This window comes from Carettochelys insculpta, chromosome 5 (genome assembly GCF_033958435.1).
Source record: "Carettochelys insculpta isolate YL-2023 chromosome 5, ASM3395843v1, whole genome shotgun sequence".
Taxonomy (NCBI): Eukaryota; Metazoa; Chordata; order Testudines; family Carettochelyidae; genus Carettochelys; species Carettochelys insculpta.
This window is the reverse complement of record NC_134141.1, coordinates 64550739-64565375: the sequence shown is the minus strand read 5'-3', so window position 1 is coordinate 64565375 and position 14637 is coordinate 64550739. Positions and strand designations below refer to the sequence as shown.

Sequence of the window (14637 nt, the reverse complement as noted above, 5' to 3'; positions counted from 1 at the left end):
TACGCAGCTGTAGAAACGTGTATAGGTGTCAGTAGTTTGAAAGCTGGGTACAGGTTGCACCTCCCTCAAGACCTGATCCGTCCTGAATGAGGGAATTTGCCAGATGAAGTAAAGTCCTCATCTCCAGCCCTAGCAGCCCCTTACCTGCTGCCAGCCTCTGTCCTCGCTGTCCCGTCAGCAGCTGTCACAAGCCCTGGGCTGGAGAACTGGCTACAGCCCCGGCTGTGGGGCAGGCTTCAGGGACAAAAGCCCCAGCCTCTTCTGCACAGAGCTGCCTGCCTTCCTGTCCTTGGGCTCCCACCAGGCAGGGCTGCCAGTTGCTGGCTCTTTTTCTAGCGGCCTCCCAGCTGGGATTCTCTGATCCAGAAACATGGACAGGGGATGTTGCCAGACGAGGGAATTCTGGTTTAGAGAGGTGCAACCAGTGTGGTTTTTTTTTTTTTGGTTTTTTTTTTTTTGTGTACCCATACTTAGCGATACTGAGTACTGGTACCTCTGCAGCCCCAGCCATGGGTTGGCTGGGGATTGGGGCAGGGAGCCAGCTGAGTACCAGCTCTCTTTTTTTTTTTTAAACACCTAAAAAGGTGCTGGGTGTGCCAGTAAATGACTTGATGGGAACAATGATTTCAATTGGGTGAATAAGTACAAATTTCTTTTCTATCAAAATCTGTTTATACAGGTAAGTTCATAATCTTCCTGCCTGAGGTGTTGGAGATGGTTATTTGGAGAGGTGGGGACTAGTCTGTGTGGTGCATTGTATTTTATTAGAAGTCACTGTTGGTGTGGTGTAAATAGAGCATGTTTGTGTATTGGTTCTTCCAGAATTAGAATGTATGATTTATCATTTGAGCTATATACACTGAAATGCAAATTCAAGGGATTTTCCTCCTCTGTAGGATGATGTTCAGTCCTCACAAGACTCTCTGCCACGCAAGACAGTTATAAAGCTGAGTATACAACCAAGGTAAATAATGCATTAATGCACAGTATTTGGAAACTTCCATGTAGCAGTGTGCCTTCTATTAAATTGAAAACACTAAAGAAATTAAATGATTTTGTCCACTTTATTTTGTTCTAAACTAATTAGTTTTGGTAAAATTTTACTTTGTGTTTAATTTCCCAAATTTAAAAATATATTTACTATTTTTATATGCACAGTGGAAATTTTTCCACTTTATTCATGCCTGGAAAGTAGCATAAATGCAATCCTAAGATTGCAGAATGAGGCAGTCAAGTTGAAAAATTTGAAAACTTAAATACTTCTCTTATAATACAATTTCAGCTACAGCTGGTCTAGTAATTATACAATATAAAATGAATTTATAACAAAACAGTACCAGTGTTTCCATCTAAAAAGGAAAATAAGAATAAAAAATAACATGTATGTATAAAATGTCTGTTAACATTGTCAGTGGGAGAAACACAGTATCTAAATGTTTGATTTTGTACACTTAAAAGTTCAACAGCAAAGCAGGAATGTTTTCTTTTATGGCATCTTTCTAACATTAGCAATAAGCTTTCTGTTTTTTGGTGGTGGTGGTGGTATCGTTGTTATAATTATTAGTATTCCAATTTGCAGAGCATTCTATCAGTATTGGAGCCCCTTTAACACTGATGCTATGGAGACACATTGTGAGGGTCCTCCATGCCCCAAATGGCTTACACTTCAGTTTAAATCTGACACAGTAAGTTGGAGTAACAACCAAATAAAGGGCATATGGAAGGAGAGCGATAGGAATGTATATGTGTGAGTAGTTGTGTGCCTGAGTCAAGTAATTCTAAGGGTGTGTTCGGGTTTTTTAAAAGAAGATTTAAGACGTAAATAAACATATAGAAGCAATCAAGGGCAAAGCCACACCTTTTGCTTTTATGTCAGAGTTTTTAATAGTGTTTGCCTTTTAATTTTTCATTTTTGAACAGGCAGAGGAATCTTATTGGCATACACATTTCATAAGATGTTCTGGCTTTCCCAGCAGAATGTATGAGTGATTTAAATGTCAGCTACACCTCAACCTTGTTAAACACCACTTTGGTTAATTAAAATCTTTAAAAGCTTGACTTAAGTCCAGTTCTTGTGGAGTTGCAGAAGAATCTCATACTCCATAGGTTGAGTTATTCTTAATTTTGAGCTCAACGAGGAGCTCTTGACAGTTCACATTGATTTATTATGTAAGTTTTATTCAGGGTAGAAATATGGCCATATTATTAAAGACAGTCCTTTTCTTGTGTTGGTATCCTATGCTGAAACAATGTGGCTTTATGGTGGTATTGTGCTCTAGCTTTTTTCCAGGACTAATTCATATCTGGGCTCATTTGGATACAAGATTTTTATCCTTCCAACTGATTCCACAAAATATGAAGGTGGACTCCAGAGTTGGCAGTTATGACATTGTCTTTTTTAGAAGGCAGTAATACCTATAGAGATTCCATAGTCTTGCACAAGGATTTCCAGCCTGCACTCGAAGGCTGAGGGATCTGCAAAAGGTGAATCTGAAGATCAAGTTTCAGATTCCTGAAAAGGCATTCTGTTTTTATGATCAGTCAAAAGTACTTGAATATCCCCAGCTGCAGGTCAATACTCAAAGCGTTGTCATTATCATAGAAACCCACAGTTTTTAGTGCCTTTCTCATGCTTTATGAAACCCATGCTGATGACATTCAGCATTTATAGATAAACTGTGTTCAGTCAGTTTTAGTCTGAGTTCACACTTAAGTTTCTGCAAGGGCCCTAGTGCAGTTTAATTCACTCCCTTTTCAAAGTGGAGTAGACTAAAGTGCAATATGGAAGGCTCTACACAGACATGCAGTGTTCAGTAGGCTGGCTAATGCAGGATAGATTTGCATCCCAGCTTGCCATAAATTAAATAAGCTCTCCAAGGAAATGTTTCCTCCTATCCATGTTATGTTTAACCTCACTTAATTTTCTCTCATTACTCCTAGTTATTTTTGTACATACCATCATAAATAATTTCTCCCTCCTTGGTATTTACGCATTTCAAATATTTGATCTACTCCTGTCTCCTCACAGTTGTGTATTAGACAAACTATACATGTTTGTCTCTTTTTGGTGTTCTTAAATCAGTTCTACCAGCCCAATGGGCCTTCCTGTAGCTCTTCTTTGAACTCTTTCTAACCTTTCTGAAAAATATCTTTCAGGTAGCTGTCCAGAATGGAATATCGGCTAGCTGTATGTTGTTAATGTTAGTTTTCCATTTGCCATTCAGAAGTGTTCTAAAGACACAAGACATGCTCCCTGCTCCAAGGAGCACACAATCTAAATTATTAATGAGATAACAGAGGCAAGAAAATGGAGGTGTGATGTGAAAGAAAAGAGTATAAAAAGGAGTGTTGCTGTCTTACTGTTTGACAAACTGCATCTCTAGTAGGCTTTGGTTTCCATATCACTTTCAAGATCATGTATAATGTGATGTCTGCTATCGCAAGACTTGCAATCAGAAGTTGTTTCATCTCTTGACTGTTGCCAGATGCTTTATAATTTATCAATAATGTATTCATTATAACTATATATGTACTGTTTATTCATGGTCTGTTATTCTGTAGATCTTTATCAATTTTTTTCTGTTTGTCTGTGTTCCAGTAATTTATGAAAGTTCGAAGTTACATTTGTGGGGCCTCAAATGTTCTCTCAGTAATTGAAAACTGGCACTATGCTTAGTTTTCCCTGGTCTTCCTGTGTCTCTGTGTGGACCATGATTATTTTAAAAATAGTCAGCAGTTAGTGTAGTCTTTTAAAATTTGGGATTCATCATGACCAGCTAATATATTTACATGTTCAGAATTTCAAAACATTCTTTTATCTGCTTGTAATAACTGATTGATTCTGATTCTTTGTTCTTTAACAAGTTTTTAATTTTTTTATTTACTATAAATATAAAAAGGCTTGACTACATTTGCCCCCAACTTCGAAGGGGGCATGTTAATCAGGGTAATGGGAGATTACTAGTGAAGTGCTGAGGTGAATATGCAGCACTTCATTAGGCTAATTCTCCCCTGCGGCAACTTCGAAGCTTCCAAGTTTGAAGTGCCAGCATGCGTTTAGCCGTGGGCAAGTGCCTTGTTATGATGTTCCCCATTTCAAGAAGCCATTTATATTGTGGTTGGAAAGCTAGGACCCACAGGAGTTCAAGGGAAAGAGGCAGGGTTGTGTCATCCAGTTTTCTAAAGAATGTGTGAAGAATACAGTCTCCTGTGGGGTGGGCTTGCTGCCACCACACAGAGAAACAGCAACGAAGGGTCCTGTGGCACCTTATAGACTAACAGAAAAGTTCTGAGCATGAGCTTTCGTGAGCACAGACTCTGATGAAGTGAGTCTGTGCTCACGAAAGCTCATGCTCAAAACTTTTCTGTTAGTCTATAAGGTGCCACAGGACCCTTCGTTGCTGTTACAGATCCAGACTAACACGGCTACCCCTCCAATACTTCAAACAGAGAAAATTACTCTGTTCCCAGAAGGAATACCTCAAGTGTATGTACTTTTGTTTGCTTTTTTTTTTTTTTGGTGGTATGAGTTCATTTTTTGAAAGCAGATACAGGACCAGAGGGCCTTTGAAAACATTTTGCCTTGTGTTGGGTACTCTAAAATAAGCAGGCCTACTTTCCAGAAGACATTTTTTCTTCTGTACAAAAAAGGTTTCCTGTTGCTCAAGGAAGCTATATGGAGGTGTTGTCTGTTGTGTAATTCAGCCCTGGATTTCACTCAGTTTTCCAGAATCTGGATCTGATCTTGAGATCACATTTTAAAAACTTCCTTTTTTCTCAGTTTTTTTAATAGAATAGTCCACTGGTATGAATGTAGTTATTCCTGTCCTTTAAACAATTACATAAAAAGGAAAGTGCATGTTGTTCTCAGCATTGAAGTGAGATATCTTTGTTTGGACTCAGTCTGAAGTAGGCACTCTGAGCAACTGTATACACTAACTTCTGTAACCCCAATATTTGGGGTTAAGATTGACTTCTTCATCAGCTCCCTAATTCCTTTGAGATTTATTGGTGCTGAAATTTTCCTTGGTACAAAAGAACTTGATATAAAAAATGTTTTAGTTCTGTGCCTCCATAGCTTTGAGAAAATCCTAGTTTTTCAGCACTGATAGTGCCAGGCAGGGTGGATAAAATCAAGGATGATGTTAAAAATGAGGCTTTTTAAAAATTAAGTTAGGTACATCTTTATTTTTAAAAATAATCCTATTTAAACTTGAATTTGAAGTATGGTAAATTATGTTAAGTAAGAAACTTACTATAATCTGTTAAAATTTTAAATAAATACCAACATTGTAAAATTAGTCACTTGACATGTAGGCAAAGATTTTTTTTCTTTTTACTTCATATGAATGAGTTGAAGCATAATTCTCTGAGGAAGTGGTTTTCAGTAAGCAGCAGAGGATGTGTTTTAAATGGATTTTCTACTGAAGAGAGCAAACATCTGACAATATTTACCTGTAGCAAACATCTTGGTTTCCTCGTGAGATCAGCCAAAAGTCAGATAGTCAAGGAGAGTAGAAATACTGTTCTTCCTCGAGTGTCCCCGTGGGTGCTCCACGATAGGTGTCGGGCTTGCCCCGGCGCCGCAGATTGGATCTTTCCAGCAGTTTCTGCCGGACCGCGCATGCGCCGGCGCGTGCCGCTCCCCTGCATGCTCCTGGCCACGTGCGCGATCCAGTCCCCACCAGTTCCTTCTTAACCGCCATCGACTGCAGACGGAATCTGCTCAGGCTGCGGCCAGAGTCAGCGTATTTAGAGTCTTTTTTTCAGAGTTTTAGAGTTCTCTTTCAGAGTTCTTAGTTAAATTGTTTGCTTCTTTATTGCACAAAATATATATATATATATATATATATAAAAGTAGAAAGTCTTAGAAATGAGAGGAGGAGCGGAGGCACCCCGGGGACGTGAAGGCCAGTAGGCCTCCTGCTGCAGCAGGCTGGAGTCCGTGAGAGGGGAACAGGCACAGAAAAGGTGCTAAGTACCCTATTAACAGCCCAAAGACTCACCGCACTGTCCTCTTCAGGATTCGAGAAGTGTGAGTCCTGCCGCGAAGCTATGCCGGCCTCTGATGGGCACAGTCAATGTATCAGATGCCTGGGGGAATCACACGTCACCCAGAAATGCTCCTTCTGTGCAAAGCTCACGGCCAGAGCCAGAAAGGACAGAGAAATGCGGCTGAAAATGCTGCTGTTTTATAAGGCCCTCCAGCCAGACGTGCCGGAGAGGCCGCAACTGGAGGGACCCACAGGGCTCCATAAAAGGAAGGCGGTGTCCCTCACCCCCTCAGTGCAAAAATGGAGGAAACTCTCTCCAGCCCGATCCCTGCCGGCGGTCACAGCGAGCGGGACGGGCGTAGCTCATAGCCCCCAGCCGCAGTCACAAGCGAGCGGCAGCGCAGCAGCGCACATGGCAGAGGCTGAGCCTCTGATTACTAAGCAGCCGGCCCGCGCATTGAGAGCGGGGGCCAGGCAAGCGCCGGAACTGGTGGCACCACCGCAAGTGGCACAGACCCCCGCGGCACCAACGGTGCAGGGCCAACAGGCACGTAGCCTGCAGGCACTGGAGGAGACCACCCACATGACACCGCAGATGAACGTGCCGAGCGCGGCGCCAACAGCGGGGCTGAGATCCCCGGCACGGAGAGGGGCGGAGCCAGCCCCGCAGGGGAAGGGAAAGGCAGCAGCGAAAACCCGGCACCGCAGCCCTTCTCCGGACAGGGCTGCAGGGCTGCTCTCAACAAGTCCTCCCCTTATGCTGCGTACACCAACCAGCAGACATGGGTCTCCCCCAGCCTACCCAGAGCCGCCTCCTCCGTTCCTCCAACCAGCCTCACCATGGCTCGGGCCACCCTCGCCTTTTCTGGGATTTGACCCTCTGGAGTACTACCATGAACCAGTTTCACCATTGTCTCAATCGTCCAGATGATCTCGCTCCCCCAGACATTGGGGGTATACACCTCGAGAGTGGTCCAGGTCTCCATCCCAGGAACCGTGCCCGTGCTGCCACGGTCATCCTTATCACGCCGGGCATAGACACCACAGGCATACACCCAGGGGCAGGTCCCCCTCGACCGCCCAGTACCTCCGTGGGCACTTACGGACGGGGACGGAAACACAGCTGTCTCAAGGGGAGCTGATTCTGGAACCCCGAGATTTTCCCTCGCAAGCCTGTAGTGAGAGGGTGTACCACCGGCAGCAGGACCCTGAGAGTTCAAGGGAGGTCTACCCTAGTGGTTCCTCCTTGTCCTCCCCTGACGAGGCTATGGCCCCCGGGGATGTTTTACCCTCGTTTTACCCAAAGCCTCATAGCTCCAACAAGGAGGCACGCCTGCACCTCCTGGACGTGAGGAGGGCATTGGCCTTCTACATAGACAGAACTAAGTCCTTCTGGAAAACGGACAGACTCTTAGTCTCTCTTGCTCCCAGATCAAAAGGAGAGGGTCTCTCTTCACAGAGAATCTCGAAGCACATTGTGTCCTGCATAAAGATGTGCTACGAACTTCAAAAAACTCCTTTACTGGCCCCGCCTAGGGCTCATTCCACCCGGGCGGTGGCAGCATCAACAGCCTTTTTCAAGGGTATCGCGCTAAAAGACATTTGCAGAGTGGCGACCTGGTCATCCTATGACACCTTCGCCAAGCATTATGCCCTACACCGGGTATTCCAAGAGGATACCCGCCTCTCGACAGCGGTCCTTTCGGGGGCAAGCTGCACATAATCTGATTACCCACCTCCTTTCATGGGTTACTGCTGGGTAGTCACCTATCATGGAGCACCCACGGGGCCACTCGAGGAAGAAAGAGAAGTTACTCACCATAGTAACGATGGTTCTTCGAGATGTGTCCCCGTGGGTGCTCCACCACCCGCCCATCCTCCCCGCTTCAGATCTCTGTTTGGTGTTTTTCAGGAGCATCCGAGGCGGTTGGTCAAGGAACTGGCGGGGACCAGATCGCGCACGTGGCCGGGAGCGCGCAGGGGAGCGGCGCACGCTGGCGCATGCACGGTCCGGCAGAAACTGCTGGAAAGATCCAATCTGCAGCGCCGGGGCGAGCCCGACACCTATCGTGGAGCACCCATGGGGACACATCTTGAAGAATCATCGTTACCACGGTGAGTAACTTCTCTTTTTCTCAAGAATAATACTAACAATAAAAGTGGTTTTTTTTGTTTTTTTTTTTGTAAATAATGCTGCATTATGTAAAAGTCTGCTGATGGTGAACGATGGCCCGAAATCCACTGTACAGTCAGGGGAAAAAAGGAAATAAAGGAATTGGGAGTCACGTGCCGCATAAACTTAGTTTAGAGTATCTTGTTCTATTTAAGGTTGAGCATCCCTGTGGGTTCTCCACGCTAGGTGCACGTGCGTCCCATGTGTTTCAGATTGGAGATTTAAGTAGCAGTGCCTGTTCTGCCCAAGCATGTACTCCATGGAGCATTGTGCTCTGTGCGTTAACTGTAAAGAGCTTTTGCACACAAACCGCCCTGAATTTTTTCTCAGCTCCCTTGCAGTTAGATGAAACGTCACCAGTGTCTGAGTTGAGCTTACCTCAACTCTACTTTTTACCTAACCAGCTAGTTGTTAGTACGTTAGTGTTAATTTTATACATGAAAACACACACATATTGTCTTGTATTTTTTAGATTTAATGTGATCTTTTTTCTCTTTATTTTCTTCCCTTTGGAGAATCTAACTGCTGGCAGGTATTTGCTTCCCAACGTGGGCAGACGGATGTGTGATAGGTTTCCCAGTCCTCCGAGTTTTAAACGTTGCCTTTCGTGCTACGGGGTGATCCCAGTCATAAGGAGGGCTTTAGCTCTTGGAGTTTCTAAGGGCAGTGCAAAATACAGTTGACTGATCAAAGCTATTTGGAAAGAACTGTTACGACTCTGCATACCTTAAAACTCTGCAACTACTTTCCATTCGCTGGGAGGTTAAACCTCTGCACAGAATAGAAATTTTCTTGAGTCCCAGATAGCGCCGAGATTTCTTCTCACTCAACTTCCTTTCTCCAACAAGCATTAAAAATCCCAGAACGGAAGACAACAGTTCCAGAAAAGGAGACTAGCTACTTCATTAAGCTCACAAACTACAACTTCGATCTGTCTGTTTTTATGTGGTAATCAAGGTGTTGCGTTATCCTCACTCATATTTTCAGTAACAATCTATCTCCCTTGCTTTGGAACAATGGATTTGGTTCTTGCGCCTTGCTCTACAAGATATTTACTTTAATATAGTAATCCACCCCTCCCACAGAAGATTGCTGTATTTCACTCTGGGTCAAGAACTTATTCATACATGTTGCTCTCACTTCATCTTTCTTCTGCATTTAGTGTTCTCAGAAGTCCTGAGTGGTTGCTCATCTTCACAGCGCTTACTTCCATTTTCTTTCTTTTCTTGGACTTACACATAAGCCAACCTATGCACCTTCTACTTATCTTCCCCAAACCACACTGGAATAAAGAAAATGCAGAATTACTTACTCTATCAAATGTGCATGAGCCTTTTTTTGTAGGTGGGACTAAGCCTTTCAGAAAATCTCCCAGATTTTTTCCCATTGTGTATAGAAATAAAGGATCTCCAGTTTCCAAGCAAAGACTCTCTGGATGGATATCTGGCTGTATTTTCTATTCTTGCTATCCTCTTTATGGTCTTCAGTTTCCTTCAAGTGTCAATTCACTTCTAAAGAACTCTCTCCACTTCAGTAGCCTTCTTAATAACATCCCTGTCATGGAAATATATCGAATCACAACTTGAAAATCCACTCTCACCTTTTCTGAACCTGGTGCAGTTAATCAGATATCAGCTTTTGATGCAGTGATTTGCTCTACTGTGTTTGTTCAGTCTTGGACTCAATTCTAAATTCCCACACTTCCATGAAGAATATTGCTCAGTAGTCCTCTAGAGTGAAAACCCTTCAGGAAGAGTACTAGTAACTATAGTTCTTTGAGATGTATGTCCCTATTGGTGTTCCACTTCTGGCCTTCGCTGGCTCTTGTATGGAGTTCTTTATCATCTCTGCAATAGAGAAGGAGGGTTTTCCTGTATAGCTCTATATAGCCATGGTACAAAGCACATGGCTGCCTGGGGCACATTTGCAGATTCCACAAGCACTGCTACTAAATCTCCCATCTGGAGCATATGGGGTTCACAAACATCTAGAGTGGAAATCCCAGGGGGACATGCATCACGAAGAGCTACAGTTACTGTAAAGGATGAGTAACCTTCTCTTGACAAATATCATTTGTTTGATAACACTTTGCTTCATTATGAGATATTGGCCATGTCTACACTGAAACAAAACTTTTGAAATGGCCATGCAAATGGCCATTTTGAAGATTACTAATGAGGTGCTGAAATGCATATTCAGTGCCTTGTTAGCATGCCGCTGGCTATGGCTCTTTGAAATTGCCGCATTCCGCTGCCGCACTGCTTGTCCAGACAGGGGTCCTTTTCGAAAGGACCCATCCAACTTCAAAATCCCCTTATTCCTATCTGCTAATAGGAGGGGCCAGTATTTGCTGCTTTGAAGGGACCAATATTTGGTAATGGGAATAAGGATTTTGAAGCTGGTGGGGTCCTTTCAAAAAGGATACCTGTCTGGATGAGCCACGCGGCAGCGAAATGTGGCAATTTTGAAGAGCCGTGTCCGGCAGCATGCTAATGAGGCACTGAATATGCATTCCGGCAGCTCATTAGTAATCTTTGAAATGGCCATTGCGTGGCCATTTTGAAGTTTTGGTTCAGTGTAGACATAAACATAGTCAAGAGACCAAATAAGGAATATCAGTTAGGTTTAGTGCTAAAAGTCAATGTAGGGAAAAGGTTTGATACAATACTAGTTTCTAGAAAGATGTCACATGTAGCGTTACTGTCATATGGCATAGAAAATGTGTTCCCAATGTGTTGTGCATTTTTAGCTAAGAATATTTACAGGATGATTTTAGAAGTTACAAATATCTTTAGATATCACTAAAATCCTTCTCATTAGTTTCTCTTAATTCCATTTCTTTATATTTTGTTTCTTTCCTTATCTTTATTTCGGATAATAGCATTCCAGCTAGGGGTCTTTGAAGGTACCTTCTTGTACTGAGTCAGAGAAGAAAAAGGTATGTTGATTTTGACTAGTTTCCTATCAGAATGGGCCACAGTTTTGCTGTGTTAAGGTAGTGTGGGATGTAGTTTAGCATAAGTGATAAATGTTTTGGAAAAACAGAGACTAATTCAGCTCTCAAAATTAAAAGGCATTTATCTAAAGTGGTATATACTAAAGTAATCTGATCTGTATATATCATAGTGTACATAGGACCAATCCTGTATTGCCCTGAAGTAGCTCCAGGGTTCACAAGGCTTGGTGAATGAGTATCTACATCATCAGACTGTTATCACAGGGCTTCTTAATAATGGAGAAAAAGAAGGCTGAGCTAATGCAGTTGTGGCCTGAGCCACAACCCCTGCCTGACCTGTGATAGTGGTAACAGGAACTCTCGTAGGAGCCTGCTCCTGAGGTGGCAGGAGGTCAGCTATCGCTGATCTTCAGGTAGGGTCCATCTAAAAGAAATCCAGGAGCTGTCAGCTCAGACACATCATCTCATTAAAAATCAGAATATAACAAGAAGAGAGAGGTACTCTATAACATTACTACCTCTCAAATAACAAGATTTGGGGCAAACCAAACTTATTAAACTTTACCCAGGAATGAAATGGTTCTTTGCAAGTCACAGGTTTGATGGTTTTTGAGATGTTTATTAGTAATCAATCTAACATGTTTCACGTTGTCTTGTGGTTAAGCCCTATGTAGAATGTCTTGTCATAGACAATAGTGAAAGGGCTATGTCTACACAAGAGAGTTTTGTTGACAAAACTGAGATTTTGTTGAGAAAACTCTTGGAGCATCTACATACAAGATGGATTTTGTCAACAACCTGTCAGCAAAATGCAGCACTACCACTGACAGCATTGTGCCTTTCCGTGATGAGGAAACTGCTCTCCAGGTCTCCCCACCCTGCCTGCCCTCCCCTGCTCCCCATGCTGCACCCTGCCCCAAGCCCCTGGGTGCCATATCTCCCTATGCTCCCAGCCCCAGCAGGGACCACAAACCCCTGGCAGGAGGGGATCCCATGACTGATGCCACTCAGAGTCCCATTCATCTGTGGGCTTGTGGCTCTCCAGGACATGTGTAGAGGCCACATCCCCTACCATTCACAAAGGAATGTCCACATACCTGATGGCCAGCTCCGATTGGGGGACGTAGGTGGCCGCCTCCATCCGTCGGCATAGGCCAGAGTTGTGGAACAACTTGGCATTGTGCGTCTGGCCTGACCACCCAACATAAACGTCCAGGAACTGTCCACGAGGGCCTGCAGCACAGTGGAGTAATACCCCTTCTGATTGATGTCCCATGCGGCACTGTAGTCTGGGGTCCAGATGAAGATGCGGTTCCTGTCTATTGCCCTGAAGCAACTGGGGAAGCTGAGGGCATTGAAGCGAGCCATGATCACATCCAGGTCACTGATGCACACAAGCTTCTGGAGCAGGAGTGTGTTAATGGGCTGCACTGCATGTGAAGGGAGGAGACCAGACATGCAAGTGCACCTTATAAACTAACAGACTCATTGCAGCATAAGCTTTCATGGGCAAAGACCCACTTCATCAGATGCAACCTGATAAATCTATTAGTCTTTAAGGTGCCAGAGAACTTCTTGTTACTGCATGATACAGACTAACACATCTACCCCTCTGATACTCATCTTCCTGATGCAGGATGTATTTACTTGAGTTTCCAAAGTGGATATGGAGTTCTGGAAAAGAGTGTTTTGATAACTGTGTAAATGTTGTTAAATTTGTAAATGAACCTTGAGGTAAATGATAAAATTATGTTTATAATGACATAGAAATAAACAAAATAATACATAAGAATAATTTCTTGGATTAACATAATAAAATCACATTTAAATAGTGTGGTATTCTAGCATGTAAAATATAAGCATTAAAAAGAATACTAGTGTTGTGTGTAAACTATACAGAGTTAATAAATTACAAAGAATTGAATAGACTCAGAAAGTTAGACGGTGCCTCGAGGGTTATCTGGTATAGATGCCAAGATGCAGGATTTTTTGTTTTTAAGCCATCCAAGACGGTTGGCTGTCCAGCATCCTTTTGAAAACCTCCAGGTAATGAACTTTCACAGTCTCCCTAAACAGTATGTTCTGTTGTCCACCTGTACTTAACAGTTGAATTTCTTTCCTGAGATTTAATTTTAATATTCTGTGCTGTAGTTTGAGCTCATTGCTTCTTGTCCTGTCATTTCTGGCAAGAGAAAACTACTTCTCCATGGTTGTGGGTGTTTGTTTTTTTTTCAGGCAGCATTTCAAGTATTTGATAGCCCCGTTAATCTCCCTCATCAATGTCTTCTCCCCATCAGTCTCCTCTTTTCCAAACTAACTTTATATAGTGCCTTTAGTTTTTGCTTGTATGGCTTGCATTTCATCCCTTTGGTCATCTTTTGTTGTTCACCACTGGATCCCTTCCAGTTTCTCCACATCCTTTCGTTAGTGACCAAATTGGACAAACTACTCCTGCTTAGGCCTAACCGTGTTTAGTATAGTGGTAATATCACACCCTTTGACTTGTGTATTATCTGTTAATGTAAATTTCATTTTTTTTTTTGCAGCATCATTTCATTGCTGACTCATGTTGAGATTGTGATCCTCCACAACCCCAAGATTAGCAAGTGCTGTTGCCAAGCCAGTTATTCCCTCTTCCGTTTTTGTGCATTTGGTTTTTCTTCCTTAAGTGTGTAGCTTCTTATATGTCTCTGTCTTGAATTTCATTGTCTTGTCGAGTCCAGTTCTCCAATTTGTTAACATTCTTCTGCATCTTAGTTTTGTCTCCCAAAATATTGGTAACTCCTCCCTAACTTTGTGCTATCTTCAGCTTTGAGCAGTAAAGATAGTGAACAGATCCATTTGCAGATCTTATTTCACAGGTCCCTCAAACTTAACATAACTCTATGAATTGTGCTCTTTGTCTGCAGTTGTTTAACCAATTATATATCCCCTCTAGCTTTTTTCTGTCTTACTTACCGTTATATATCAAACTAGTTACCTCTCAAAGAAGGAAATCACGTTGGTGTGGCCTGATATGTTCATGAAAAATCCATGCTACCTGGTAATGATTACCACTTCATCACATTGGTATTCCAAATTGAATGTTTTACATGTTGGTGTAATGACTTCCAGGTAGTGAAGTCAGGATGACTGGTCTCTAGTTCCCCTGTTATTTTTTTCATCTTTTCTAAAGATGGGCACTATGGTAAGCTCTTCTAAAGTCTTCCAGGACCATTTCTGTCATCTGAGTTTGCAAATGTTCTTGCAAATTCATTTAGTAATTAAAATATTATAATTTTCTTCCCTAGTATCACAAACTAATTTCAAGTTTAATGTTGATAGAAACATAGCTGAAATTTTGCTCTGAATAAAATTGCAGTAGCATTTTATTTTAAGGTAGAACTCGCTTACTTTTTGTCCTTTTATTTTATATTTAGAGAAGTGAGAGAGTGAGGTACCATTAGGTATCTGTTACAAAAATTAAGTACTGGCATTTTCATGGCCATGTAATTATTGGTTTGGTCTGAATGATG

At 42.6% G+C, this 14637-nt stretch overlaps 1 protein-coding gene across 1 annotated transcript in view; it reads left to right on the top strand.

The window, feature by feature from the left end:
- The window catches only part of MAN2A1 (mannosidase alpha class 2A member 1), a 183694-nt gene that overhangs the window by 97538 nt on the left and 71519 nt on the right, over positions 1 to 14637 (top strand). The window contains exon 12 of the mRNA XM_074995242.1: positions 897 to 964. Coding sequence (XP_074851343.1) covers positions 897 to 964 — 68 coding nt within the window. The remainder of the gene's footprint in view (positions 1 to 896; positions 965 to 14637) is intronic.